The sequence below is a fragment of the Bos indicus x Bos taurus genome, chromosome 11 (genome assembly GCF_003369695.1).
Source record: "Bos indicus x Bos taurus breed Angus x Brahman F1 hybrid chromosome 11, Bos_hybrid_MaternalHap_v2.0, whole genome shotgun sequence".
NCBI classification, from domain to species: domain Eukaryota; kingdom Metazoa; phylum Chordata; class Mammalia; order Artiodactyla; family Bovidae; genus Bos; species Bos indicus x Bos taurus.
In genome coordinates this window covers 36,996,087-37,022,125 of record NC_040086.1, presented here as the reverse complement: position 1 = coordinate 37,022,125, position 26,039 = coordinate 36,996,087, and the positions used below count along the sequence as shown (strand labels likewise).

At 46.0% G+C, this 26,039-nt stretch overlaps 1 protein-coding gene across 6 annotated transcripts in view; it reads right to left on the bottom strand.

The window, feature by feature from the left end:
* SPTBN1 (spectrin beta, non-erythrocytic 1) overlaps positions 1 to 26,039 on the bottom strand; it is a 211,195-nt gene that overhangs the window by 51,441 nt on the left and 133,715 nt on the right. For all 6 annotated transcript variants that reach the window (XM_027555290.1, XM_027555291.1, XM_027555292.1 and 3 more), the window contains 4 exons: positions 17,005 to 17,156; positions 5,665 to 5,838; positions 1,820 to 1,911; positions 308 to 388 (listed from right to left, as the gene is read on the bottom strand). In XM_027555290.1, coding sequence (XP_027411091.1) covers positions 308 to 388; positions 1,820 to 1,911; positions 5,665 to 5,838; positions 17,005 to 17,156 — 499 coding nt within the window. The remainder of the gene's footprint in view (positions 1 to 307; positions 389 to 1,819; positions 1,912 to 5,664; positions 5,839 to 17,004; positions 17,157 to 26,039) is intronic.

The window sequence follows — 26,039 nt, the reverse complement described above, 5'->3', positions numbered from 1 at the left end:
CCATGAGACCAATGGTGTCCACTTAGGAGTAAAAACCTAGATATTATTTAATCATCAAACAATGAAACCCAAGTTTTGAATAAACAACCTCAAAGTTTATTAAGAGAACTGAAGAGAATTGGCAGACTCGTTTCCTTTGTTTGGGACACTTTACACACTCTCTCCCACTCTCAAGTAGAAGGCAGGGATTTCCACCGTGGTGCAAATCTAAGGCAACGAATGTGAAGATGGAACATCACCCCGGTTGGCTATAAAAGGGTGTCAACATTCTCCCCCCATGTGGTCAGCGTGACCGCGAAGGACTCACCGGTGTTTGTGTATCAGTGCATTGAAGGCCATGCCATCCCTCCAGCTGGTTGTGAAATTGTGAATATTGACGTTGGGGTACCTAAGAAACACAACACAAGGTAATTACCAAATAAAGTTCTGTGTTTTGCTAAATGCAGTGTTTAAAGAAAAGCCTGTTGGTACTGAGAAAATGTGAGACAGTAACGAAATAAAGACACTGAAGACAATCAAGCTGAAGCTAAGATTGCCTAAACTTCTGCTTGTTGAAAAATAAAAACAAACACATATTCACATGGCTTTCTTGGTAACTTCGACCTGTGATCTGTGTCCTCGATTGAGAACACCACGCTTACTGAGAAAAAGGCAACCCTGACTAGATGCCTCCAAGGCTTCCTTGCTTCACTGGCTTTCCATGCCCCCAGCGCAGCTATGAGAAGCCTGCAAACACGATACCTGAGTGCACACATCACTTAGGGAGAGGAAGTAGCTGGGGTTACCTGTTCAAACACTCAGCTTTCCTTCTTCCTTATATCACTGAACTGGATGAAGTTTCATAAATCAAGTACCTTCCTGAAATACTTCCCTATAATGCTTACCAATAATCAATCAGCTACTCTACACTATATTGATTATTAATAACTTTTTATCCGTGGCTGATTAAAAGTTCATTCCTCACTTGATCCCCTTACTAAGCCTTACACTCTTTATGGTTTCCACAGTTATCACTGACTGATCATGCCCATTACAGTTACAACTGTCTTCCATGTAGCCCTGACCTACAAGATTAACCTGGGGGACTTCCCTGGTGGCCCAAGGGTTAGGACTTTGTCTTCCAATTCAGGGGATGTGGGTTTGATCCCTGCATCCCTGATCAGTTGGGGAGCTAAGATCTCAGATGCCTCATGGCCAGAAACTCAGAACATAAACAACAAAAGAAATATGGTAACAAATTCAATAGAAACTAAAAAAAAAAAAAAAAAAAATCAACCTGGGACAAAACCAGTTCTCAGTTAGTACTTGGGAGCTTCAACAGTTTCAGTGAGCAATAAACAAGATGCAGTTCTCTAAGAAATATCTTCACTGAAATTTCAATGAAAGACTAAAAGGCAGGCAAACTCAGATAACATACAGAGATTAAGTTTGTACATTACATTTGTCCACTTAAGTTTACTGCACAAAACTTCCCAAAGCACAGAACTTAGAGGAGAAAGCCCACAACTTTTACAAATACCATGGATGAGATTTTTAAACACAGTTTCAGGGTTTTAAAATTCAAGATAAAATTCTCTCTGGAACTTCCTTAATAATCAAACAGAAGAAAAATGATTGTGCAGATGACAGGTCCAGAATATAAATCAACTCATTCCGTCCCAAGACCTAGCTGAAATGTCAACGTCTCAACCGCTTACAAGTTAACAAGACATCTCAGTGGAAGCAGTGGAAAAGATACTTGTCAACACCGATCAAGTGATGACTCTGCTAAAACTGAGTCTGGGGAGAAGCAGCCCCTAAATCCCAGGTTCATGCTCACCCAGCTGTCTTCATCTGGCACCACAAGAGCAAAGCATCCTTGGCAGATTTCTTCTCTTTGTTGTCTTCAGTTTCTACACTGATATCCTGGATCTAAGGTTTACAGAGAAATATTAGATGAACAGATATGTCAGGTCTGCATATACATAATGAGTAAACTTTAGGTCAACACCTAGCCTTGCAGAATGTCTACTCTGAGGATCAATGAAAACTGCTTTCTGAAGCCAGGGTTCCCCCTTCTTGGAAATAACGACCAGAACTAGGTTCTGTACTTTGCACAAAGAGTAAAGTGAAGACTAGTTACCTGCCATGACTTTCTAGAACCTATCAGGGGTCATTTCTACTCCCAGCATAGCCCATCTTTCTCAACCACAGGCTAGAATGGTGGCTGGTATGGTACACTTTGAATCCCAGCATACTCTATGAAAATACTGTTTTTGCACAACCAAAAATTTCCCACACCAGAGTCAGTGAGTCCTTTGTTGATGAGGACTGTGTATGCACCATTTCCTGAAAACTGACCCAAACTCTCAGAGAAACAGTGCCCTTAAATGCTGTGCTTCCATGCTCTGTGCTACATGGTCTGAATATTTGTGCTCCCAACTCTCATTAATTCTTATGCTCAAACCCTAATCCCCTCAAAAAAGTGATTATGAAGAGGTAGGGACTTTGGGAGTCCTGGGCCTCATGAATGGGATGCGTGCTTTATAAAAGAGGCTCCAGAGAGCTTCCTAGAGCCCTCCACCAAGTGAGGACACAAAGAGAAGTCTGTGACCTATAAGTGGGCTGTCCTTTGACCTTGCTGGTACTCTAGTCCCAGACTTCCAGCCTCCAGAACCGTAAACAATAAATGTCTATTGCTTGGAAGCCACCCAGCCTGAGGCACTCTGTTTAGCAACCTGAACGGACTAAGACAGCCTATATTCGTAAGGTACTCATAGTCTGCTGAATCTCAACAGGACGTAGAGCCTGGTCTACTAGGACCAAAGTCAGACTTCCTAGGTTTGAATCCAGGTTCCCTCACATACTTCGTGTCCTTGAGTGAGTTCCTCGGCTTCCCCACTGAGGAGTGGCTATCTCAGGGCACTGCTGTGCACTTGAAGAAATGCAAAATATGGAGAGCTGGGCTCTTAGTAAGGAAACCTACATGTCAGCTCTTTGGATCACGGGCTGCCTACCAGTTATGTGATTTTTAGACAAATGCTCTGAATGCTCTTCTGTCTTCAGTTTTCTTGACTATACTAATAAAATGTGGAACGGAGTGCAGGAAAATGGTCTCAGCCTAGAAGGCCATCCATTCTCTCTCAGTTCTAACCATTCCAAGTTTTCCAGTCCTGGCCCCTGTCAAAGGTCTTTCCATCTAATCTAGAAACATACCCCAGAATTCTTTTTAGGAAAAAGAGGTAGGAAGAGGATAAAACAGAGACATGTGTAAGATTAAAAAGTTAGAAACTTTCAACTAGGAAAAACACCTAGAAATTGAAATTATTACGCTTCTAAAAAAATTCTCCAAGAGAAGTCTTGAGTTTGCATAAATTCTAAACTACAAAGAGTATGCAAGAGTAACCCTCGCTCAAGGGGTAAAACGCAGACTTACTAGGAAAGCAGGTGGAATTTTACACATTAACCTCCATCAGCTTTCCTCTATTTCAGGAATGGAATCTGTTTTCAGACTTGGTCATTCAGAAACAGAACCTACCCTTCTGAAATGAAGACATCTCCCTATGTGGACTAAGCAAACTCAAAGACCTTCATTCCAGTTTCTCACATCATCTTTTACTCTCTTTTAAAGGGAAAGCAGCATAAAACCTGTCAGTCACCATTGGTATTTAATGCACACCTGATACACACATCAGGGCTGGCCACACCTTGGGGGCTCCTGGACACATACACACACACACACACACACACACACAGGTAATATAAGACGAGATTGTACATTCAGGAGCTGGGGGGTGGTGGGGAGAAAGGTCTCTGCAAATACGTGGGGAAGCCTCACAGAGGAGGCAGAATGTTAGCTAGGCCTTGGCTGGGGAGGAGTCAGTAAGTGTTTGCAGAACAGGGGATGGATTGATAAAACTGCTTCAGGAGGCAGGGGCATGGCAGACACCAATCCCCACAGGCCGCGCAGTGACATAAGCCTGTGTTTCTTTCCTTAGAGGAAAGGGAGAAAGTACGTATTGGCATTTACAGGTTTAAGCACAGAAAAAGGCAAGCTGGCCAGAAATTAATTAGTCAGTGACTCAACCCAATTCACAACCCAAGGGCTGTGGGCACCAACCTGCTGTCAAGGGAGGCCATTGTCAGGATGCCCTTCCACGCTCTGATTACAGGCCAAAGGCAAGAGAAACAGAACTTCTTACTCCAGGGAACTGAGGCAAGGCCCAAGGAGGGCCTGCTCAGTTCACCTCTGTTGGCCTAAGGCCAAGAGCAGTGATCAGTGAATTTAATGGTGTTCACTCTATTTTCAAATCATTCAGGAACCAAACAACAGAAACCCATAGAAGAGTTCTGTTTGCAAAATAAAGTCACTCCATTAATAATGTCATCTTCAACAATGGTTCCTGGCCTCAGTTCAGTTCCGTTCAGACCCATTTAATCAGAAGCACTGGGGGCTGGAACCTGGGAACCTGAGTAAAAAGCCTTCCCAAGAAGTCAGATGATCTATCGGTCCAGGCTTAGGAACCCCCCATTCAGGTTCTGAACAGCTCTGGTTTAGACCCCTAGCCTCCTTCCACATACCCACCCATACCACTAAGCTATAGCCCAATCCCAAGGGAAGCGAGAAGGAAAGCGACGGGTTAGAGGGTGATTTCAGCATTTTAGTAAGAATATAAAGGGAGGCATGCGGTCGCAAAGAGTCGGACACGACTGAGCGACTGAACTGAACTGAAATGAACTGAATAATGTGATTTCTGTTGTGGCTCTTTGTTGGTGAGCTTTTTATTTACCTAGGGAAGAAAAAATCAATCAAGCATCATCAGAGGGGCTTAACGAAGAGGGAAGACACAGAAAACAGACTCTGAGAAGAGAGAACTGTTAGAACTTTTGTTTGCAAAGTAACCTGATGCTAGGTAAGAAGCGTTTCCTGCGTTTCAGATTTTAATTGAAAAGCAGAAGCATGAAGCAACAGCCTGGAGAAAGAACCAGTCATCAGGCCGGAGGTGCCACACAGACAGGAAAGGCTGAGCTCTCTCCTTAGGGGTCAGAAGCAAGCGTGGCAGCCCTGACTGGCCTCGTGATCCTTGCAAGGCTCCTCCCTCCCCTCACAAAGTGAAGCAAATTGACAGAATGACCTTGAGAGTGTTTCTATACTTATAACCTTACCCCTGGGTATAACAAACCCATAAAATCGTCAGTTCAAACGAGCATAAGGCTTCTGCACACTCCCCTGAAAACTGCTTCCTTACACCCAAAGGAGAATGAGAAGGTGAAAACAGAACCCACACAGATGTCACAATCCTATGCAGCTTAGCCTAAAATATTCTGCAATGCATACCATGATCTGTTGAAGTTCAGATAGTCTACCAGTAGTAACCTAGCGTTGACCACACCTATACACCTCTACTCCTGAAAGCTGAGTAGCAGACACCAGTGGTGGGCTGAGACTAGGCCCAGAAACCCCCTTAACTGCCAAGAGAGTCGAGACTTTCAGGAGCAGCAAAACTGAGGGAGGAGATAGCAGCTGCCACATGCCCAGAGGGCAGCCGAATGTGATGTGCAGCACACCTGACTCTGAGATGCCATTTCCACCTGGTCCTTCTGGTCGCCCTGGAAGGGGAGCCCAGTTTTGCAGGGATGCTCACACTCGGCAGGGAGGCCCGGTGGCCAGGCCGAGTCCCTTACCTGGAAGCGCAGGATGATGGTCCAGATGAGGCCGAGGGTCAGCCGGTGGTTTCCATCCACGATGTCGTGGGACCCCATGTTCTCAAGATGGACTCTCTGCTCCTTCAGGAACTGAAGGGCCTTGTCCACATTCTCCAGACAGTGGATGCGCATTCGTCCCTTGGTGGGTTTAGGCTAAAACAGAAGAGCAGAAGGTAGAAACAGATCATCCAGGAGGGCAGAAATCAGCTCAGAGCTACAGTCCAGAGAGTTCACATAGTCCCATTCACGCAGTGCTCTCCAACCCACACCAAAATGTTAAAAAAATATATGTTCATTCAGTATTTATCTAATACTAAGAAAGAGAAAAAGAGAAGTTTACTTAAGGGATGGTAACCGATCACCCTTCAGAGGTTTGTTTTATCATGGAAGCGACATAATTTACGTAAGCATGGAAGCTGGAAGTTCAGAGAAAAAGGAGCCCAATTTTCACAAAGAATTTCATAGCTAGCACTGCCATCCATGGAATTTTTGCAGATGCATGGCAGAACACCGCTGAGGATTTTCTGGCTGCTTTAAATGTAAAAATAGGTTTGCCACCTGCTGGTTTGGGTTGTTTCCTGAAGTTTGCTCAAAATGAGAAAGGGAGGACATGCTATAAAATCAGGAGAATTTTCAAGTGGTGGTTTGTGAGGATGATGGAGGGGGTTGAGTAAAAGGGTGTGACTTGCTGAAAAGTTAAAGGAAAGAAAATACAACAGTGGTCTAATTGGAATGCCCCAAAATGTCTGTTCCTTTTATTTAGTTATATTAAAATCCAAAAAAGGCCCTTTCAAGGTGAATATTTTAAATAAACAAAGCAATAGATAAAGATACACACTCAAAAATCTTCAATGGGTCACTATCACCTCCTGTGTGTCTACAGCAAGCTCACGCTTCCACTGCCTGGCTCCACCCTTCCTACCCCTCTTTTCACCCATAACTCCCCCCTCTATGGAAGCTGCACCTCGAGCTGATCTCACAAGCCCACAAAGCTGCCACCAGGTTGCACATACCCATCCTGGCTCAGAGATGTCCCTGATCTGGCTGCCATCCTCTCTCCCGAGACATCTCATCATACCCCACCCACCTTTCGAGGTTCAGGTCAAGGCACATCTTTCCTGCTAGAAGTCATTTCCAACCACTTCAACTGTCACAGGACCCCCTTCCCCCCAAACCCATACATTTATGGTCTGGACCACAGGGTTCAGGAACTCATCACATATCTTACATTTTTGCTGTTACTCACATGTACTGTTACTACTTTTAACCCGACTACTGGCTTGGGAGCATGGACTATGCTTTATACTCACAACTTACATTCCTGGAATGTCAGGAATGCTAGGATCCGTGATTCATGTTAGGTCAAGTGACAACGGCACAGCAAATCAAGCTATCTGGGAGGTAAGAAAAAGGTCTGATCTCAGATGTCCATAAAAAGGGGTGGACTCCATCTAAGGTTCCTATAGTGAGCCCCCGTTCTCCTCCTGTCAAGGTGGACAACTGAGGTTCCTGCTGAAACTGGACCGAAGTCGAGGGGTGTGGACTCACTGCCTCCAAGAAAGCGTGTGAATTCTGGGGGGAGGGCTCCTGGCATTCTTCAGGGCTGTTCTGAGGCCTCTTCCTCTTCGCGGCCTGTGCCCTGACCAGCGAGCCCATGACCACACAGTGCAGGTTGGGCCTGGAGTTGCAGAGTGGCGAGGATGCAAATGTTGTGCTAACTGTGGCAGATAGTCTCCCAAGTCCGCCTCTGACTGGCCAGAAAAGGTTTCATATAGTCTCCCAAGTCCGCCTCTGACTGGCCAGAAAAGGTTTCATCCTAACTCATTGTGAGAGAAACAGTGTGGGTGGAATTAGGGTTTGTAAAGTCAACTTGTGTACACGTCAAGTGAAAGTGTTCATCACTCAGCCCGTGTCTGACTTTGTGACCCCATGGACTGCAGCCCACCAGGCTCCTCTGTCCATGTGATTCATCAGGCAAGAAGACTAGAGTGGGTCGCCATGCCCTCCTCAAGGGGATCTTCCCAACCCAAGGATCGAACCCACGTCTCCCACATTGCAGGCAGATTCTTTAGGGTCTGAGCCACCAAGATCAGGACTCCCAAAACAGAGGTCGCCCACATGACAAACTTAAGTCAGCCTGCACTGGAGAGAAAGGCCTGTCAAGGAGCCTGAACACAAAGGGTCACTCTCTTAGACAGAGAGTTCCACCACTGCTTGTGAGGCAGCACTGCCCCATCCATGGACTATGTCCCCTTGAATAAAAGACATCAAACTCTCTACCACACCGTTTTAGTTCTGTCATCTGACAGAATCTGAGCAGCAAGATAGGGAATACGTTGGGGGCTGTCAGGACCTTCTCAGGCTGCTCCAGGCCTAACTACAGTTCTTTCTGACCTGATCTTGAAGAACAACCTCAAACACGCAGGAGACCCCTCAAGCCTCTGTTCTCTCCTACAAAATCCCAGTGGACTGCGTGTTCATTTCCATATGAATATGGGGTGCAGGGGTGTGGGAGGTACGGGAGGGGTCCAAATGCTTTCCTGCAGATTGGAAAAGTGTCAAGTGGCAGGGACCCCGCACTGATGCTGACTGGCCATGCCAGGTGGGGGCTGAGGATGGTTCACCCTGACCCAAATGCAACGCAAGTTCCTGTTAACACCAGCCATCAGAAACACTACTGCATGGAACACAAGGGAAGGAACTGAAATAAAGATGGCAGAGAAACCTCTTTGGTTGGGTAAATGATTAGACTTCTTAGTTAAAAAAACAAACCTCACCCATTTCCAAAAGTCGAGGAAATGGAAAACTTTCAGGAGACCCCTCACCCCACTTTGGTTTTACTTTTTTGCAATTCTTCCAAAAATCAAACCAAGATTTGGGCAGGGGTTGATACTCTGCTTTTCTCTCTCTAAAGTTGTTTTATTTTTAATTTTCCTACTGCTCCTGGCCATTACATCTTTTAAAACATGAAACACGAACAAACCAGATCCATGAATATGCTTCTGCTGGGCAATTCAGTATAGATGCTGCTGCTCTTGTTAAAATATCCACAATTTAAGTTACAGTTTCCCCACTTTCTAGCAAATTGGCACCTTGTTTCTCAACTTTTACCTCTAACATGAGGATAATATCGGTAATAATCTCAAACAGCTGCTCCATAAATGAAATGGTGAACTAATCATTATGGTGTTCTCAAATCCACAAAATGGATCTACAAACAGAGGCACCTCAAGGATTTTCCTCCCAACAATTCTTCTTAAAGTTGTTGGGGGGGGCGGGGGGAGCATGCCCCACCTGAATTTCAAATTGTTTAGAAATAACACACTTCTCTGTAGACAAACAAGAAATGTTCAGGGTCTAGATAGAACTCTCCCACTGAGAGCCAGAGAAGTTGATACACATCAGTTGAAAGACAAATTTAATACCAGATTGGAATGTGCCCCCAAACAGTGGTAATGATATTATTCTTCTAATCCTGACACCCTAAATGGTACTCTACAGGAATAAAAGGAAATGGTGGTAGAGAAAACTTATGACTAGCTGGTATCTGGAGGGAAGAGGAGATGGAAGGAGGGAGGGGCAAGGATGCGAAGATACCCAAACCTCGACACTTGGGGTGTCTAGACATAGTAAGACCTCTGCAATTCAAAGCGTATTAGGAAACAAGGTTAGAAAGCATGATTTACAGAGATAGCTTAAATATTACTATTATGCTGTGCAGCTAGTAATTCAAGCTAGGTTAACTGTTAGGCAGTGAAAGTTGCTTCATCGCCTCACTGCACCTCTCTCCATGTTTTTCAAACACTTTCCCACATTTCATCTTAATTGAAACTCACTCAGCTTCAGTGGCACATGAATCTCCTTTAAACCAAAAGAACAAACCAGATGTGGCAAGGTTAGATGATACAGGAGGAGAAGTAGGAATTAAGACTAAAACTCAAGAATAGCAACTCCTAAGATGTGTTCAGAGACGGTCTCTGAAGTGTTTTGATGCTTTAAATGGTATTTGGGCAGGTTTAGGGAGAATCATCACAGGGAATTAATTTAGAAGGGTTAATAATGATTGCACAGACCTACACGCAGAAACATATATTAGGTCATGAAAACAGCAAAGCTCTCAATATCTAACAATTCTTAGCTGCCATTTTCTGGGCGACTGGGTTAACCTGTTAGGTGGTTTCTATCTTATCACATTTAATCTTCACACTAACACTACACAGTAATAACAATTATTATTTTTGTCATTGTACAGATGAGAACACATCTGTTTAGAGGGGTGGTGAGGTGATGGCATGGCTGGCTGGTGTGGTGAGCTGGGATTCCATAATGTGCCCCCTTCAGGCTACACCGGGAACCAAGTGCAGTACAAACACATTAGTATGTGAAAGGAAATAACGAGGCTTGGGTCCCGATCTGGCAGACAGTTTTCCTTTTTTTTTCCAGAAGAGCTATTTTTATTTTATTCAACTTCCACCTTCTCAAAAGAAAGAAGAGATAACAATGGAGAAAACTGAACACAAAGGATCTGGGGGAGGGGCGCATCTCTCAGTAATAAACACTTTCTGAAGCCTCACCCCAAGAATGGCTCTTTCTGCCAGGAAGAGAAACCTTCCCTGTCTTGTCTCCATTAATTATTGTCAAATTCCCAGTGTGACTAAGGTCCGTTCCCACGGCAACATGCACATTTCTGTCTTCTGCTGTCCTTTCTGATGGGGCAGTTTGAGATGCCATGAATGTGGAGTCAAGGATCAATACCAGACTCACGTGCAACTCAAACAAAGGGGGGTGCGCTGCAGGCCTGGGTTCCTCTGAGGAAATGCCTGTATTTATGGCTCCTCCTTTAAATCCTAACAAGGGTTCCTGCTCTTCCACACCAGGGCCGTGTTCCTCTGCTTTGTGGTCACGTTTCCTGTTTCCCTTCCTTAGTCCCTTCTGGTCCCAAATCTTTATCAACCACAGCTCCAATCCATCTGGGCTGGCTCCAGACCCATCATCTTTCCAGCTCCAAAAGAGTGGGAATGACAGGGCTAAGTAACCAACCTCCAGCAATTGACAAGGTAATTTTAACTGCTTAGTAGAGCAGCCAGTTCAAGCCCCGCCCCTCAGAAGTGGGGTGGTCCTGGGCAAATTCGCCTTAGAAAGGGAAAAGGGAGCTGGATGGCCCCTCCAGGTTCATGGTGGACTCAGCCTTGAGTTTAGACCAATTACACGCTGTGGGGCATCTGGGTTTGTAGAACGGTGGAGTGATTACAATGGCAGGGTTTTTGTCAGAGCCTAGAGATGGGAAGGAAATGGCAACCCACTCCAGTGTTCTTGCCTGGAGAATCCCAGGGACGGGGGAGCCTGGAGGGCTGCCATCTATGGGGTCGCACAGAGTCGGACATGACTGAAGCGACTTAGCAGCAGCAGCAGAGATGGGAAAGACAAGGCAAACGTTTCCTGGAGCTATTTTTAGCCTCCATGAATAGACGAGGATGACTTGAAGGAGGACTCCTGGCAGGGGATTTTGGGAGGACCCAGGGGAGCTGGGCCACTCTTCCACCCTGCTAAGCCCCGCTCCCTCTGACTTTTCTCCATGTGTCCAGAGCCACCTTGAAGCCACCTGGAGCAATAGATCTCCAGGGCTGCAGGGAGACAGAAAGCCAATCCTGGGAGCTGGGAGAAGCTGACTGCCGAACACCAGCTGGATGGCTTTGCTGGTTGCTTACTGTTACAGCATCTGTGAAATCAAGGGATCTAGCTTTGGGGCCCCTAGTCCCTTCCAGCTATAAACACAGTCTGTAAGCTGGAGGGGAAACGACTCACTAGCACACAAAGCAAATTCTAAAGTGCCTGCTCATCTCTCATTCAGGTGTAGAAGAAATAGAGAAAAAGACACTACAGGTCAGTGTGCCAGAGTGACGGAGACTTGCTTATGTCTTTGCCTTTTAATCAAAAATCAATGCTTGCTACACACATATGCATGCCTCTACTTAATACACAGAGGAGGACGGAAACACTAATTCCAAAATCTCGTCTGATACAACAGTCAAACTTATTTCACATTAAGTCCCCAAACACCTCCCTACACATCACACTCTTCAGTTTTAAGAAGAGTATAAAATGATTCTTGTCCAATTAAAATTAAAGGGGAAACAACATACCGCATCTCATTAATTCCTGCCCATTTCCTTCCTGGTGGGGACCCATTCCCCAGGACAATCTTCTCCTTCAGTAGGGCTCAATGAGAAATGAGGGGCCCAACATACAGGAGAGTGGCTGGAATCTAAGTTATATTCCTCAGTGGTGATACTGCTTCTTCTCTAAAGTGTAAGTTGTCCACTTCATTAGACTGAGAATTAAACAGATTATGTGTATAACAGCAAACACTGAAAGTGACTGACTGTCATCACTCCTTCTGAAAGCAAACTCCACTTTAGCCAGGATGCTCTCCCTACACCAGCTTCCTCCTGACGGCCACCCCAAGTGCTCTCTTCACTCTTCCTCACGCTGACACACGGCCCCTCTATTCTATGGCCATCCACACCTGAGCCTCTCCTCTTGAATCCAGTTGCAACCCCACCCAATGGGTAGGGTTTCTTGACACTCCATCCAGAAGGCCCACTTCCTCTTCTGAACTCTAGTGCTTTGGGGCCATTCTTTCAGCTTTTTATCACATGGTATTACTATTACCTGTTACTATTAGTTCATTTTTTGTATTTGTGCAATTAGACCTGAATTTAACAGGGACATTCTTCTCTGGCTGGTTGTTAGAACAAAAGCAAATGCTCCCTCACAAGAGATATAAAAAACAGGCAGGTTCTGTGGCCAGTCCATAAAATCCCATCTCTACAACAATACATGCCAGCACGGCTCTCCTAACAAAGATTTTATATAAAATGCACTCAGGGTAGTTCAACATGGGATTTATTTAAGGCTTAGCAAATCTCACGGTAAGTCTATCTTCTCCACCTAGTTCAGCCTGTTTTGGAAGTAACGGTGGTTAAAAAAAAAAAAAAAAAAAAAATCCTGTTTTTGTTGCTTTGTCTTCTTTGAGACTGATTAACAGAATAAGAAGACAGAATATTAGGAAAATAACAGGACAGCAGAAATCAGTGATACCTGTTATTGGTAATGGTGGGAGCTGCGGGAGAGTAGAGGTGTTCAGAAAACCTTGTCCTCTCGGTCAGAGAAGAGGGCTCAGTCTGGCAGGAGCAAGGCAGGAAACCATCTCACACAGAACCAGTCTTCACGCTGAGGCCCACAGAGGGAAGGGGGCACAGGCCAGCTTCTAACTTGGATGAGGACCTGTGGGCTCTACTTCACTCCCAAAGTCCAGAGGCCTCAGTCCTTCCAAATATCAGTGGGTCATGCAACCCTAACCCTTCATGTCCCATTTCTAATCTGGCTTTGGGACCTGCAACTAATGGCAAAGTGACCAGCACAGTTCTGTGCTCACCGCTTCTATCTGGTCGGTTGACACCAAAGTCAAAGGCGGTCTATATTCTTTTGGGGGGCCTTCTTTATATTTTATCTTTCTGTTTCATATTAGGGTACAGCTGATAAACAATGCTGTGATAGTTTCAGATGAACAGTGAAGGGACTCAGCCATACATATCCATGTATCCATTCTCCCCCAAATACCCCTCCTATCCAGGCTGCCACATAACACTGAGCAGAGTTCCATGTGCTATACAGGAGGTCCTTGTTGGTTATCCATTTAAAATACAGCAGTGTGTACATGTCCGTCCCAAACTCCCTAACTGTCCCTTCTCCCTGACAACCATAAGTTAGTTTTCTAAGTCTGTGAGTCTCCTTCTATTTTGTAAGTTCATTTGTACCATTTCCTTTCAGATTCCTTATATAAGGGATGTCATAGGATATTCCTCCTTCTCTGTCTGACTGACTTCACTCAGTATGACACTCTCCAGGTCCATCCATGTTGCTGCAAACGGCATTATTTCATCCTTTATAATGGGATGAGTAATATTCCATTGTATATATGTAAGAGGCGGTCTATATTCTTTCTGGAACTTTAAAGTCAGATATTTATGAAGTTATAGTCCATGGTAATTTCAGAGTAACACACTGGAAAGGAACGGTTTTGTCATCAACCCAATCCCAGTCTGCAGCAGCGTCCGGGCTCAGCCTCAGAGATTCCTCACTGCCTCATGAGCTAACACACCTTGAGGCAAAGACAGCGACATGGAGCCAACCCAAGTCATGACTAGGGGTGGGTGGGGGAGATTCCTGCCTTCTCATGTTCTACAGTACTTAAGAATCAAGTGTCTTGATAACTCCAACATCTAACCCCAAACCTGCTCAAATCTAACCCAGATTTTATTAAGTAGAAATGCAGGGTGGGGTTAGGGTGAAATGATGTGGATCATTAAGTGAATCTGTTTTTTTGAACTTGGTACAGTAAAAATCAAGAAAAACTTCCTCCTCTGTGAAGAAGGATGAGCTGGCTCCAAGAATCTGCTAATAAAATAAATTTAGATACTCCAGTCCCTCAAACATCTATCTCCTACACACTGCCAAGTTGGTGGTGCGTGCTTGTGCTGAAATGCCGCCGGAGACACAGCTGCAGATGGAGTGCAAATGTTTGTGTAGCCCAGGGATTTGGATCACTGGTGCAGAAAGCCCAGAGCTGACTGAATGTTATCTGATGAGACACATTTATCTGTGGACATTAATTTACCTAGGCCTGGAAGTTCTAGCAATAGCGCTCATTCTGGAATCTGAAGATTCAAGAATCATTTGGGGCAACCCCTCATGGATGAATCTTATCTTCCTTGGGGAGCATCTCTAATGTAAGTCCCTGGCAGCATCTGTGGCCAACAGCAGAGTGTGGTCTGTGTCTTTTCCAGAAGACTCCAGATAAGCCACAGGGCCAAAAGAGCCAAAAATCTCCAGTACAAATGAATAAGAGCTGTAGCTCGCTCTTTCTATGGTGTTAGTCACTCAGTCATGTCTGACTCTTTCCTGATCCCATGGACTGTAGCCCACCAGGATCCTCTATCCATGGAATTCTCTTGGCAAGAAAACTGGAGAGGGTTGCCATGCCCTTCTCCAGAGGATCTTCACAACCAAGGGATCAAACCTGGGTCTCCTGCATGCTGGCAGATTCTAAATCATCTGAGCCACTAGGGAAGCCTATCTATAGTATCCTTACTTTTGTTTTTTTTAACATTCTTTTTTTTTTTTTTTTTGCCCTGTGGTACAGTCTGTAGGATCTCAGCTCCCTGACCAGGGATGGAACCAGCGCTCTCATTAGTGAGAGCTCAGAGTTCTGCCACCCGGACCACCAGGGAACTCCCCATGGTATCCTCACTTTTGGAATAAGAAGACCGATAAGACTCTGCAACCAACAGTCAGAGTTGGCTGGGAGGAATGGATAGTAAAAGAAGCCAAGGCACTCGGGGTTTTACGAAGTGGCAGGGCACTGCTAAAGACAATCTCTGCCCGTGACTGCCTGAGAGGACGCAGACAGCAGCCCCCTCGTGTTCCTCCACCCCTGCTCCCCTGCTCCCCCAGGCCTCTAGGACACTGCAAAAAAAAAAAAAAAGGAAATATATATCCTGCTGGCAGCAAATAAAGACAGGAGTGGGAGGTTTCTACAAACAACCAAGAATTATGCTTTGTTGGCTGTTTTCTTCTTCTCATATTTTTGTTGCCCTGTTCAGAATGAAGGGCAATGGGCTTGACCCCATTTATTATGTGGACATTAGCACAGACAACAATCTTCTTGGTATAAAAGAACTACAGGCCTTCCAGGGTGAACCATTTACTCCCCATGAGACCATACTGGGGCAAAAATAAATGTTCAAACTAATTTTCACATAACCTTTAATGATTTTTTTAGCTACTTTCAGAACATCATTCCCCCTACCCCAAATCAACAGACAATTACACTCAGTTGAACATTTAAGAGGGAAAAGGGGGTGGTGTTGGTGAGAAACTCTGGTTACAAAAATTATATTTAAAGGTGCATATCACAATATTTCTGGTCTAGACTGTCAAAAAACAAACCAAAATGCACTAAATGACCAGTCCTCCCCGTGTGAACCCACTGCCCCTACTCCCACCTCACAGACTGCCTTCAAGGAGGCATCATGGCCATGGAGGCAGGAGACTCCTTTGTCTGTTTGTTTCGTCCAGTTTGACCCATAACCTCAAAGAAAATGAGGCAGCAAGACATGCATGCTCAGGAACAAAGAACATGGACCAGAGGTGCTGAAGAAGAGACAGTGCTTGCTCTCTTCTGGGGACCCTGTTCCTGAACGGAGGGCTCAGGAGACAGAAACCTGACTATTACTACCCGGGCTCAAAGAGGCAGTTCTGTCTGTGGGATAATGTTAGAACAGGGGACAACCTCTGCCTATGGTTAGAGGTGTGTGGGTTGGTCTGCATACAGACCCACTGTGGCTGTCAAGTTGCAGGGTGGAGATCAAGTTAAAAATAAGGCTTTCTGGCAGCCCTGCCAACCACCAGCATCATATTTTCCTGGTGATGTCACTGCAGATGTGGGCTCGATCCCTGGGCGTCAGCCTTTGGCTTGGCCCCACTGCCACCTATGGAACTGTTTATGCTCTGGTAGAAGACGGCATCCATCTCTACACCAAGGCCAGACAAAACCTGTTGGGCCAGTTACAGTGACTGCATTAAGATTTTGGGGTCTAAGGTTCACAAACAAAAGTCACATCAGAGACAGCGGTGGCAGCTCTGGGCAAACAGAATGGGGAGAACATTTTCACAATAGGCTGACAACTCCTCTGCCCAAAAAGGCTGGGTGAGTTCATCAGAAGCTCCACGTTTCCAAGGAGACAAAACACCAGCCTCTCCCTCCAGCCCAGAATAAAAAGTGTGTGTGGAAGAAACAAAAAAACGCCAGACACTACTGAACTCAGTTCCTGCTACCTTAAAATGGCACCTCAGATTTTCCAAAGAATCACTAAAACCCAAGCTTAGAATTATTCCATGATCTCAAGGGATACAGATTCATCCCGGAGGCCAGCGCCCAAGACTGGTCCTTAAATTTCCGGCATCATGCTGTTTAACAGGGGACACCAGCCAGGATCTTTCTGACCAAAGACAGTAACTTTGCCAATAACCAGAACAAGGCCACTTCATTACAGTTCAAGAAAATCATCCAGATTCAAAACTACCCTGGAGCTTTCCCCACCGTGCTCATCACACTCATCAAGTCTCTGTACCTCACAAGTATCAGTCATTAACCACATAAATCTGCAAGAGACAAGCCCAGACTTGATTTTTCAAAAACATTTCCCCACCTATGGTACAAGACACTTCACAGCCGCCACCCACCACCCCCCTTACCAGTCTCTCTCCAGAGAGGACCTCCAGTAGCTTGATGAGCATCCGTCCATCCCGAAGGTCAGTGTACAGATCTGTGATCCGGCAGGACACCCGGGCAAGGTGGGAGTTGACCCACTTGGTGAAGGTCTTCTTTTGCACAGCTTCACGTTCATCTGTAAGCAGAGGAGAACTTGCTTTACCACCAATCACAGCCTGGGGGTGGTGGGTGAGGGGCATGAGATGCCAGCCAAAGGAAGAAGAGCAAAGCTCAACTGTAATGAACCTCAAAGTCAACAACTCGGGAACAGAAGAACTGGACAACCCTTGACTGTCTGAGCCCCTAAGCATAACCACCGGCAGAGCATCCTTTGCTTGCACTCACTTCATTTTCTCCACCTCTGCTGAGGAGGCAGCAGGATATGGAAGGCCACAGTGGGCAGTCCCGCCCGATAGTATATACTTGGCTGGCGAAGTTTCTAATGTGTGCGTCACAGCAATCACTCCTCTAAGGCAAGTGCAGGAGAAGCACTCTGTGCAGAAGGACATGGGGCAGGAAAACTCAGCAGACGGCCAGCAACTGCTTCTTCATGTACAAAGGGTCAGGCATCACCCGACAGGACAAACTCACCTGTGACCTTGATCTACTATGACCCTTTTGCCTGCTTAGCTGGATGTTCAGTGAACAACAGAGAAGATGGTGGGCAGTGTGGCAGAGTACAAGGAGCGCTGGCCAAGCCCTGGGAGAGCAGGGCATGGGCCTGAGGAGACTTGGTCAAATACGTTCTGAGACCCTGGGCTCAGTGTCCCCTTCCATAGAGTGGACGACCATCATTTCCAAGCTTTCGTGGAAGCTTGTGCGTTCGTGGAAAACACCACTGCTGGTTTACAGTCTAAAGTGGGGTGGCTGTACATCTAAATCATCAAGGAAACAGGATTAAGCTTTCCAAGCCTCAGTGATCAGTCTGTCCAAGCCAAAGCCAGAAACTCTAGACCCAACTGCCTAGAACAGGCCCTTCGCACCCCATACAAACAGGCTTCCCATCTCCTTGCTCTGCAGAGTGTTTTAAACGCAGGCCATTGCAGATCTTCAATGGAGAGCCATGGAGTGTGCCCAGGCCACTGATTCAAACTCCTTGACTGTTCTCTACCAAGCTCAGCAGAGAGCCACAGAGTGTGCCCAGGCCCACTAACTCAAACGCCAAATGTCCTCTACCAAGCTATCCTTTAATCACATACTCACCCCACCGCCAACAGCATGAATTTGTCCTGAAAGGACCCAAGACTTCCTCTTTCCTGTGTGAGGCCCAAGCCCACCAAGAAGAAACTACAAGAAAGGGAGGAGACTCCAACAACGTTTTATGTATTTCTGCACCACCAAGTGGCAAGTAAAAAGCAGCCTTGCTGATGGGGCGTGTACTTGGTGGCCTGGATGTTCTGGGTTCCTAGGATGGTCAGGGGGCCCTGGGAATATCTGCCTGGAAGGTTCTGCTAAGGCCTCCACCCACCACAGGGAGGAAGCTAGACAGAGACAAGTCTGTGTGAATCACTCAGTCGTGTCCGACTCTTTGCAACCCCATGGACTGTAGCCCACCAGGCTCCTCTGTCCACGGGATTCTCCAGACAAGAATACTGGAGTGGGTTGCCATTTCCTTCTCCAGGGGATCTTCCTGACCCAGGGATTAAGCCCGGGTCTTTTGCACTGCAGGCCGATTCTTTACCATCTGAGACAGAGACAAGAGATGAGCGTTTACTGCTGCCAACCAGGCAGGTGAGGCCACCGGGGCACCTTCCAAGATAGCTGCCCACCTGCACAGCCAACAGCTTGCCTGGACCCAATCTCCCGAGAGAACAGCCCACCAGAGGAAAAGAGGGCCTTCCCCCACGACAAAGGCCTACTGAAAACAGACAAAAGATCAAAGAGGGCAGGACTGACAGAACAAGGAAAAAGGCAGTGAGGGCCAGAGTGGAGACTGAAAAAGGAGCTGCGCCAATAACATCATGATTGGTGGCAGAGAAAAGACCCCATGCATTATTAATCACATAATCATCCTGATGGCTGGTATCTTTACAACAGGGACAAGGGAGCTGCATTTTTTGGCCTTAGGTTGGCTGTTCTGAAAGAGCAGGTCCAGAGCAGAGCACACAGACACATGAGGCTTCCCCTCGGGGCATGCCACAGATGTAGAGTGACTTGTGGCTCAGAGGTGTTCAGGGTCAGCTAATTTCTTTCTAAATTATATATCTTTTATGTGCTACATGGTTGGAAATGTCTTTAATAAAGCCCTTGATAGTATCTTAGGCTGTAATTAAAGGGTCTGGGGCTCCATGTCACTACCACACCCAGCCTCTCACGGGAACAAGATGGAAATGAAAACCTGCTTGAATAAAGTTATTCCTGTATCAACAAGTACCACATGTGCCCCCAGCCAACTGTCACTCCTTCAGGTGAATCTCACCTTATAGAAACACCTCCGGCTGCTTTCAGGTTCTGAACGAAGAGGTTCCTTTACGAGGAGACTCTGAGGATCTCCTTCCAGAGACAGTCAGCCACCCCTACAGCACCCTGTCCCGAGGAGTCAGAGCCCAACCCCAACCCTTGTCCTTGGGAAGATGCAAACAATGAGGCCACAGGGGGATGGAACAGAGGGAGCTGAGCGGAAAGAGACGAGGCTGAGGCTCTGTGAGGGGGAGGCTCTCCAGGGCGACTGAGGTCCCCAGGACCTCCAGGAAGAAGTGGGGAAAGAAGAGGAGAAAGAGAAGTTCAAGACCAAATCTAAACAGAAAGAAGGAGAACTTGCTCTCCAGCCCCCTCTCCCACATCTCGCTCTCTCCTCTGCCTCCAGCCTCAAGAGCAAGCTCTGCGTGGTGTGAGCGTGCTAGAAAAACTAGAGGGTTCAAGTTCCTCAGGGTTGCACCACTCACTGGAAAAGGCATGGAAGATTCCATCCAGGGACTGGTCCAGAACCAATGCCCTACGACATGAGGGGCAGGAAATGGGCTCAGCCGAGAGACACAGAGCCGGGCCGGCTTAGCGTGTCCTCTTACAATGGAGTAATTGGTGAACAACAAACATTTCTGAAGCCGGAAGGAGGGGAAGGGAGGGGGAAAAAAATCTCCCCAGCAGGCCAGCTGAGGATGAGGCCTCCTGTCTTTGGGGACTCCATCCTTTGTTCTGCCCTTCCCGGGAAGGCGCAGTGACATCACCCCTGCACTCCCAACCCAGCAAGGCCGGGGTAGATCTGGCCAGATGCCTGCCCAAGGAGGAGCTGGGAGCCCTAGAGGCAGACAATGGAAGACAGTTCAGAGGCATGTTCCCCACTTCAAACTGCTTTTGCTGGGCCTGAGCTAAGTAAGGAGGCAGCCAGAGCACCAGAGAAAAAGAGCGCCTACTTCTAGTTCTACAAATAGGAGCAGCTCTGGAAAAGGGAGCACTTATAAGCTCCACTTGATCTGCTTATTTAGACCAGTGGTTCTCAACTGGGGGCCACTCTGCTCCTGAGAGCACATAAGGTGATGTTGGGAATCGAGTGGGTGGAAGTAAAGAGATGCTGTTAAACATCTTCCAGGGCACAGGGCAGACCCTGCAACAAGGAACTAACCAGGAGAAATCCTGGGTTAGACCTCTGGGCTTACACCAACTGAAGCTGACACTAGGACACCCCAGCAGGGGTACTATTCATTTATTCCCTTTGCCCAGGTCAAAGGCTTTTTGACCTGGATAGTGTGCTTGTTGGCTGATGGCAAAAGAAACTCCCTGCCCTCAGGCTCATTCAATTTCACAAAGAGCTGCCACTTTCTGGCAGGGTAGGACAGGCAGTGGGCTTAGTGGTGGTCAGTGTGACATGGGCATTTCTGTCCCCCATGCCATCTGCACCCATCTTTGCCCTTTCAGGGCCACATACTGCTGTTAATCAATCCAAATCACGCCTGTATCTCCGCCTAAGAATTCACCCCGAGGAGCCTGACATTGTGGCAAATTCCCATCCATCTCTGCCCCAAACTCAGCAGTGGTGTCTGAAAGGAACAGGTACCCCATAGCTGCTCCCTGTGAATGTATTTCAGCCATGCTTGCCCTTCACCTCCAGCCTTATGCTTACGCAGAGGGACTCACCTAAAGGTGGGTCTGGCATTCAATGAGAGGACATCAAAGTGCCTGTCATGTTCTAACTCTCACACTTTTCTCTCACCCTCTCCCTTTCCCAGCAAAGTAGTCTGTTCAACAACCCCAACCATTCAAGTACCTTCCCAAGGATCATGGAATCATATCTCAGGGTAGAACAAGGCCTTGCAAGTCATCTGAGTCAACTTTCTTTTCTTTCTTTAAATCTTTACTGAATTTGTTACAGTATTGCTTCTGTTTTATTTTTTTATTGGCCAGGGATCAAACCCACACCCCCTGCATTGGAAGGCAAAGTCTAAATCACTGGACCATCGGGGCAGTCCCTGAGTCAACTTCTTTTCAAAAGCAAAAACTCCCTTCTACTGCACCTGAACCAGCTATTTAATTTTTTTTTTTTTTAAAGGGGGAACTGTGTATATACAGTAGCTGCTAAGTCACGTCAGTCGTGTTCGACTCTGTGCGACCCCACAGACGGCAGCCTACCAGGCTCCCCCGTCCCTGGGATTCTCCAGGCAAGAACACTGGAGTGGGTTGCCATTTCCTTCTCCAATGCATCAAAGTGAAAACTCAAAGTGAAGTTGCTCAGTCGTGTCTGACTCTTAGCGACCCCATGGACTGCAGCCTACCAGGCTCCTCCGTCTATGGGAGTTTCCAGGCAAGAGTACTGGAGTGGGTCGCCAGTGCCTTCTCCGGTGTATACAGTAGAGCAGGAGGCTAATAGTTGTACAGAAAGAAAACAACTTGTTCTTTCTCTTTAAAATAACAATACCATTCACCACATACTTACTGTATCCCTGGTACCGATCTGTGTACTTTATTCCCCTAACTATTCCATGACGTGGGACCTATTAACTCTCCAAGGCAGGCTGGCTCCAGAGCCCAGTTCTCAATCACTACTCAATGATGCCTCTACCACAATATTCAAAAAAACACGTTTCAATGATAATACTATGAATCACCCTCATCTCACCATCGTAATCCAAGTTTATACTTTTTTAAAGGGTCCACTCCATCACTGAGCAGCTCCAACTGTTGGGGTGCTGTCTCCATCAAGACTAGATGGCTCTGTGGCCTGCCGAGGAAGCCTGCTCCACCTCTGATGCTATGGAAAATAGATTTCCTCAGTCCTTCACATAAAAGCCTTCAGGTCTGAACACTCCTCACTGATCCCTTTTTGCATGACGGTCACAATGTGGTGCACAGATTGAAACCCAAGATGGTACCTGAAGACTTGACCACCTCTTGGAGACCTAAATATCACCGAACACCTACCAATACAAGTTCGGACTTGAAGTAGCCACAGCAACAGCAGTCCAGAAGCATTAACTGGGGATCTTTAATCCCCGGGTCGGGAAGATGCCCTGGAGGACGGCACGACAAGCCACTCCAGTATTCTTGCCTGGAGAATCCCATGGACAGGAATCTAGCAGGCTACAGTCCATGGGGTCACAAAAGAGTGACTAAACAACAAACATATCAGAGGTGCAACCCTCAGATACAAGAAAAGTGGGGAACCACGTGAGGAAAGGGCAAAATGAAGCCCTAGCCCTCGGAGGGAGAGAGTGGTGAGGTGGTCAGTGTGTAGGTGCAGGGGTTGGCAGTCAGAAAGGACTTGTAAGGCTGCTCTCAAAAATAAGTTTGCCAGGACCACAAATTCTATTGTGGAACCCTGAGAACCTATAACTGAAAAGCAGTTCCAAACACGAAGATCCAACCAGCTAAGTCTTCTTAGCTCCACAGGCTCAGACAGGAACTAGCCAACCACCAGGTCAGTGAGGACCACTGGGAAGCAAATAAGAAACCCAACCTTGAGTGAGTAACAACATTTGCATTGGCCTCTGATTGGAAGGGGTGAATTACATTGACTTTCTAGCATGGTGCTCTTTCCTGAAAATAGAATTCTACAAGATGACACTATCATGCCTCTGAACAATAATTTACACTTTCTCAAAGCTCACTAACTCAGAAGACTAACTTGGTCAGGGATGTGGGACACCAGAGTGCTCTCCAGCAAAGCCCAAGGCTTGGGGGGGGTGGTGGGCTGTTCAGTGTCATCAGCCACCAGTGACACTGACTGTACTGGGTGTCCTGAGGTGTCACTCTATCTCTTCCACTGTTTAGGTTAAGAAGGATTAGGATCTTTTCCTCTGCTATCTAGACGCATTGTCTTTTGTTTTTGATGTGTGTGTGTGTGTGTGTGTGTGTGTGTATGTACGTGCTTAGCTGCTCAGTCATGTCCAACTCTTTGTGACCCCATGGACTATAGCCTAATCTGAAATTTTCAGAAGACGTCTCATAGAAAGAGGATGAGATATGTAGAACAGAGAAACATACCTGCTTAATTTCAACCAAAGGGCTGCGAATATCCTCTTCATCATCGCCTTCTATAAGCACATAACTGACTTTCTTTTTAGGGAATAACTATGATCAGTATTGGAAGGCTGGAACACTTTTTAAAACTAACTTACTCTAGAGAACTGACTCTAACTGGAAAAATGAACACTGTGTTAGCACGAGTTAAGCTACAGGTTATAGAAATAGCTTTGACGAACAGAAGGGCATTGTGTTATGGAAATGATTGTACAGTATCTTTCCACAACACCCTCTGTACAGAAAGCTAAACATAACCATATTCACCATATGCTTCAGCTCTAGCTATGGAAAGGGACGGATGGCAGCCAGGGATGAAGAAAGGCCTGGAGGCATGAAACCATCTCTGGATGGAAAAATAAGGGAAACACAGAAACAAGGACTGACAAATGCCTCCATTTATTATTCTCTCAATGACTGAATTTATACCTGACTGAAAGAAGGAAAATCTTTCTTCTACTTTTCAAACAGTCAGAACCTGTTGGTGTAACCTAGTGTTTTCTATCAGGATCTTCCTCAGATATGCTAAGATAGTCACCTATCTTAAGCAAGAGTTGGCAACCATGTAATTTTTCTCTATATAAACACACAGTCAAGTTAGGTATAGACTTGGGTTCAGAGAAGGAAATGAGGTACAGAATGGAAGCAGAAATCAAAAGGAGACAAGACAATCATTCCATGAATACATCCCACAGGTAGCTACTTAAATCAACAATACTGTAGAGCAAGCTGAGTAAAGACTCATCTGAAGTGGAGAGTATTAATAAGCTGCAGTATTTACAAAGTGCATACTTCATGCAGAACTCTCTACGCAAGACTTGCCCTTGATGAACTGAAAGCCTAGCTGGGGAAACTACATGGAAAGTTAAAAAATAACAAAAAATATTACAAAGCAGTACAGCTGCCATGAGGATGACCTCAGCAATTTATTTTTTGGGTGTTTGGAAGGTAAAACCCACTATAGTTAGGATGGGTTCAGGCCCCATCATCCAACAGTTACTGAAATCCCTTGCCTCGTGCTTTTCCTATCCTTACCCTTCTTAAACATCAGTGCCAGAATTGTCTCCTCCAAACAGTGGTGTTTCAAAGGCACCACTGCACCAGCACCTTCAGTGTCCCCCAGCCATCTATAAGACAGTCCAAATCTAAGCCTGGCATTCAAGGGTCCTAAGCAGCCTCTGGCAGGACACCTGCTTTCTCTGGGATCCTTCCCAATACCCACCCATCTCCCTGCTCAAATCCAACCCAAAAGATCCTTACTCATCATGTTCTCAACACTCACTTTGCACATTCCTTTCCTCCACCTTTGCTTACACCATTCTAACCTGGAAAGTACTTCTTTTAAGACCCAAGTCAAGATTAGTTCTTCTAAGAGGAATGTACTTGATGGGATGAAGTCTCTCTCTCCTCTGTTTATTATGTACCCTGTGTCCTATCTCCTTATCTGTCTGTAACTGCATCCAGGCCAAGGACCCAACTCCATATCCGCTTAGAGCCTTAGCATGCGCTTGGAGACTGGGGGGTGGAGGATGCACAATAAACGTTTGCTGAACATCCAGTGCCTAACAAATAAGCTCTCAAGTTAAGTCTTGTGGCTTCCACTGCTGGTTCCAACTGTTCATGAAGAAAACTGAACTGCAACTGTTCTTTGGGGTCTGATAAATGATAAAAATGCAATTTTGTGATATTGTCTTTCAGATAAGAAGGGGTCCAAAAGCTAATCTAAAAAGTAGTTTCACAGAATTTTGTTTCTGCTTTGTTTGGGAACAATTGCCACCACATGCCCATACAATAAGAGTGACGCTACAAAAACACAGAAGGGTATAATTATAACATTATTTCAACATGACCCAAACAAGCCAAAAGTCACAAGACTTAATTTATACTAATTTTAACAACTTATCCATTAAAGCCCAATTCTTGAGGTTTTTTTTTTTTTTTCTTTTTAAAGAATTCTAACTCAAAACAAAAGAATACAGTAGGGTGGAGGCCCCATATGTGCCTTGGCTTGAAAAAATAAATAAATCATTTCCCAAGAGTGACATGCAAAATACACAGAGCAGGAAACTGGAAACAGGCAACTGGCTGAATTGATAATAGAGAATCAAACTGTTATCTTGAGGCAGCAAAAGGAAGGAAACTAATCTTTTGACTGAAGGCCCTGTGACGGATTAGTCTGGGGGCCTTTAATTTATGTTTGCTGATTTGTATATAAATAGAACTTGAGTTAAAATACTTTCCCAACAGTTTAACCAGCTTCACGGACAAAACACATGTAAACATCTGTTCTAAATGCATGTGTAGTAAATATGAAATTCTCTGCTAACACTTAACACTCTGATGTGCAGACTATAAAACAACCGTGAACTCCCCGTAACCCGGCGCCTACAGTTTATGTCAGGGGGCAGGGCTTGCAGCTTCCTGAGGGTCTTTCTTGTGAGCAGCACAGCCCGGCTCTGCCAGGGTGGAAACCAAGGCACACAGGGGGAAGCTCTGGAGGAGGCTGCAGTGATGAACTGAGAAAGCAGGCCATATTCCAGGGCTCCCGCCCTGCCATTTTATCACC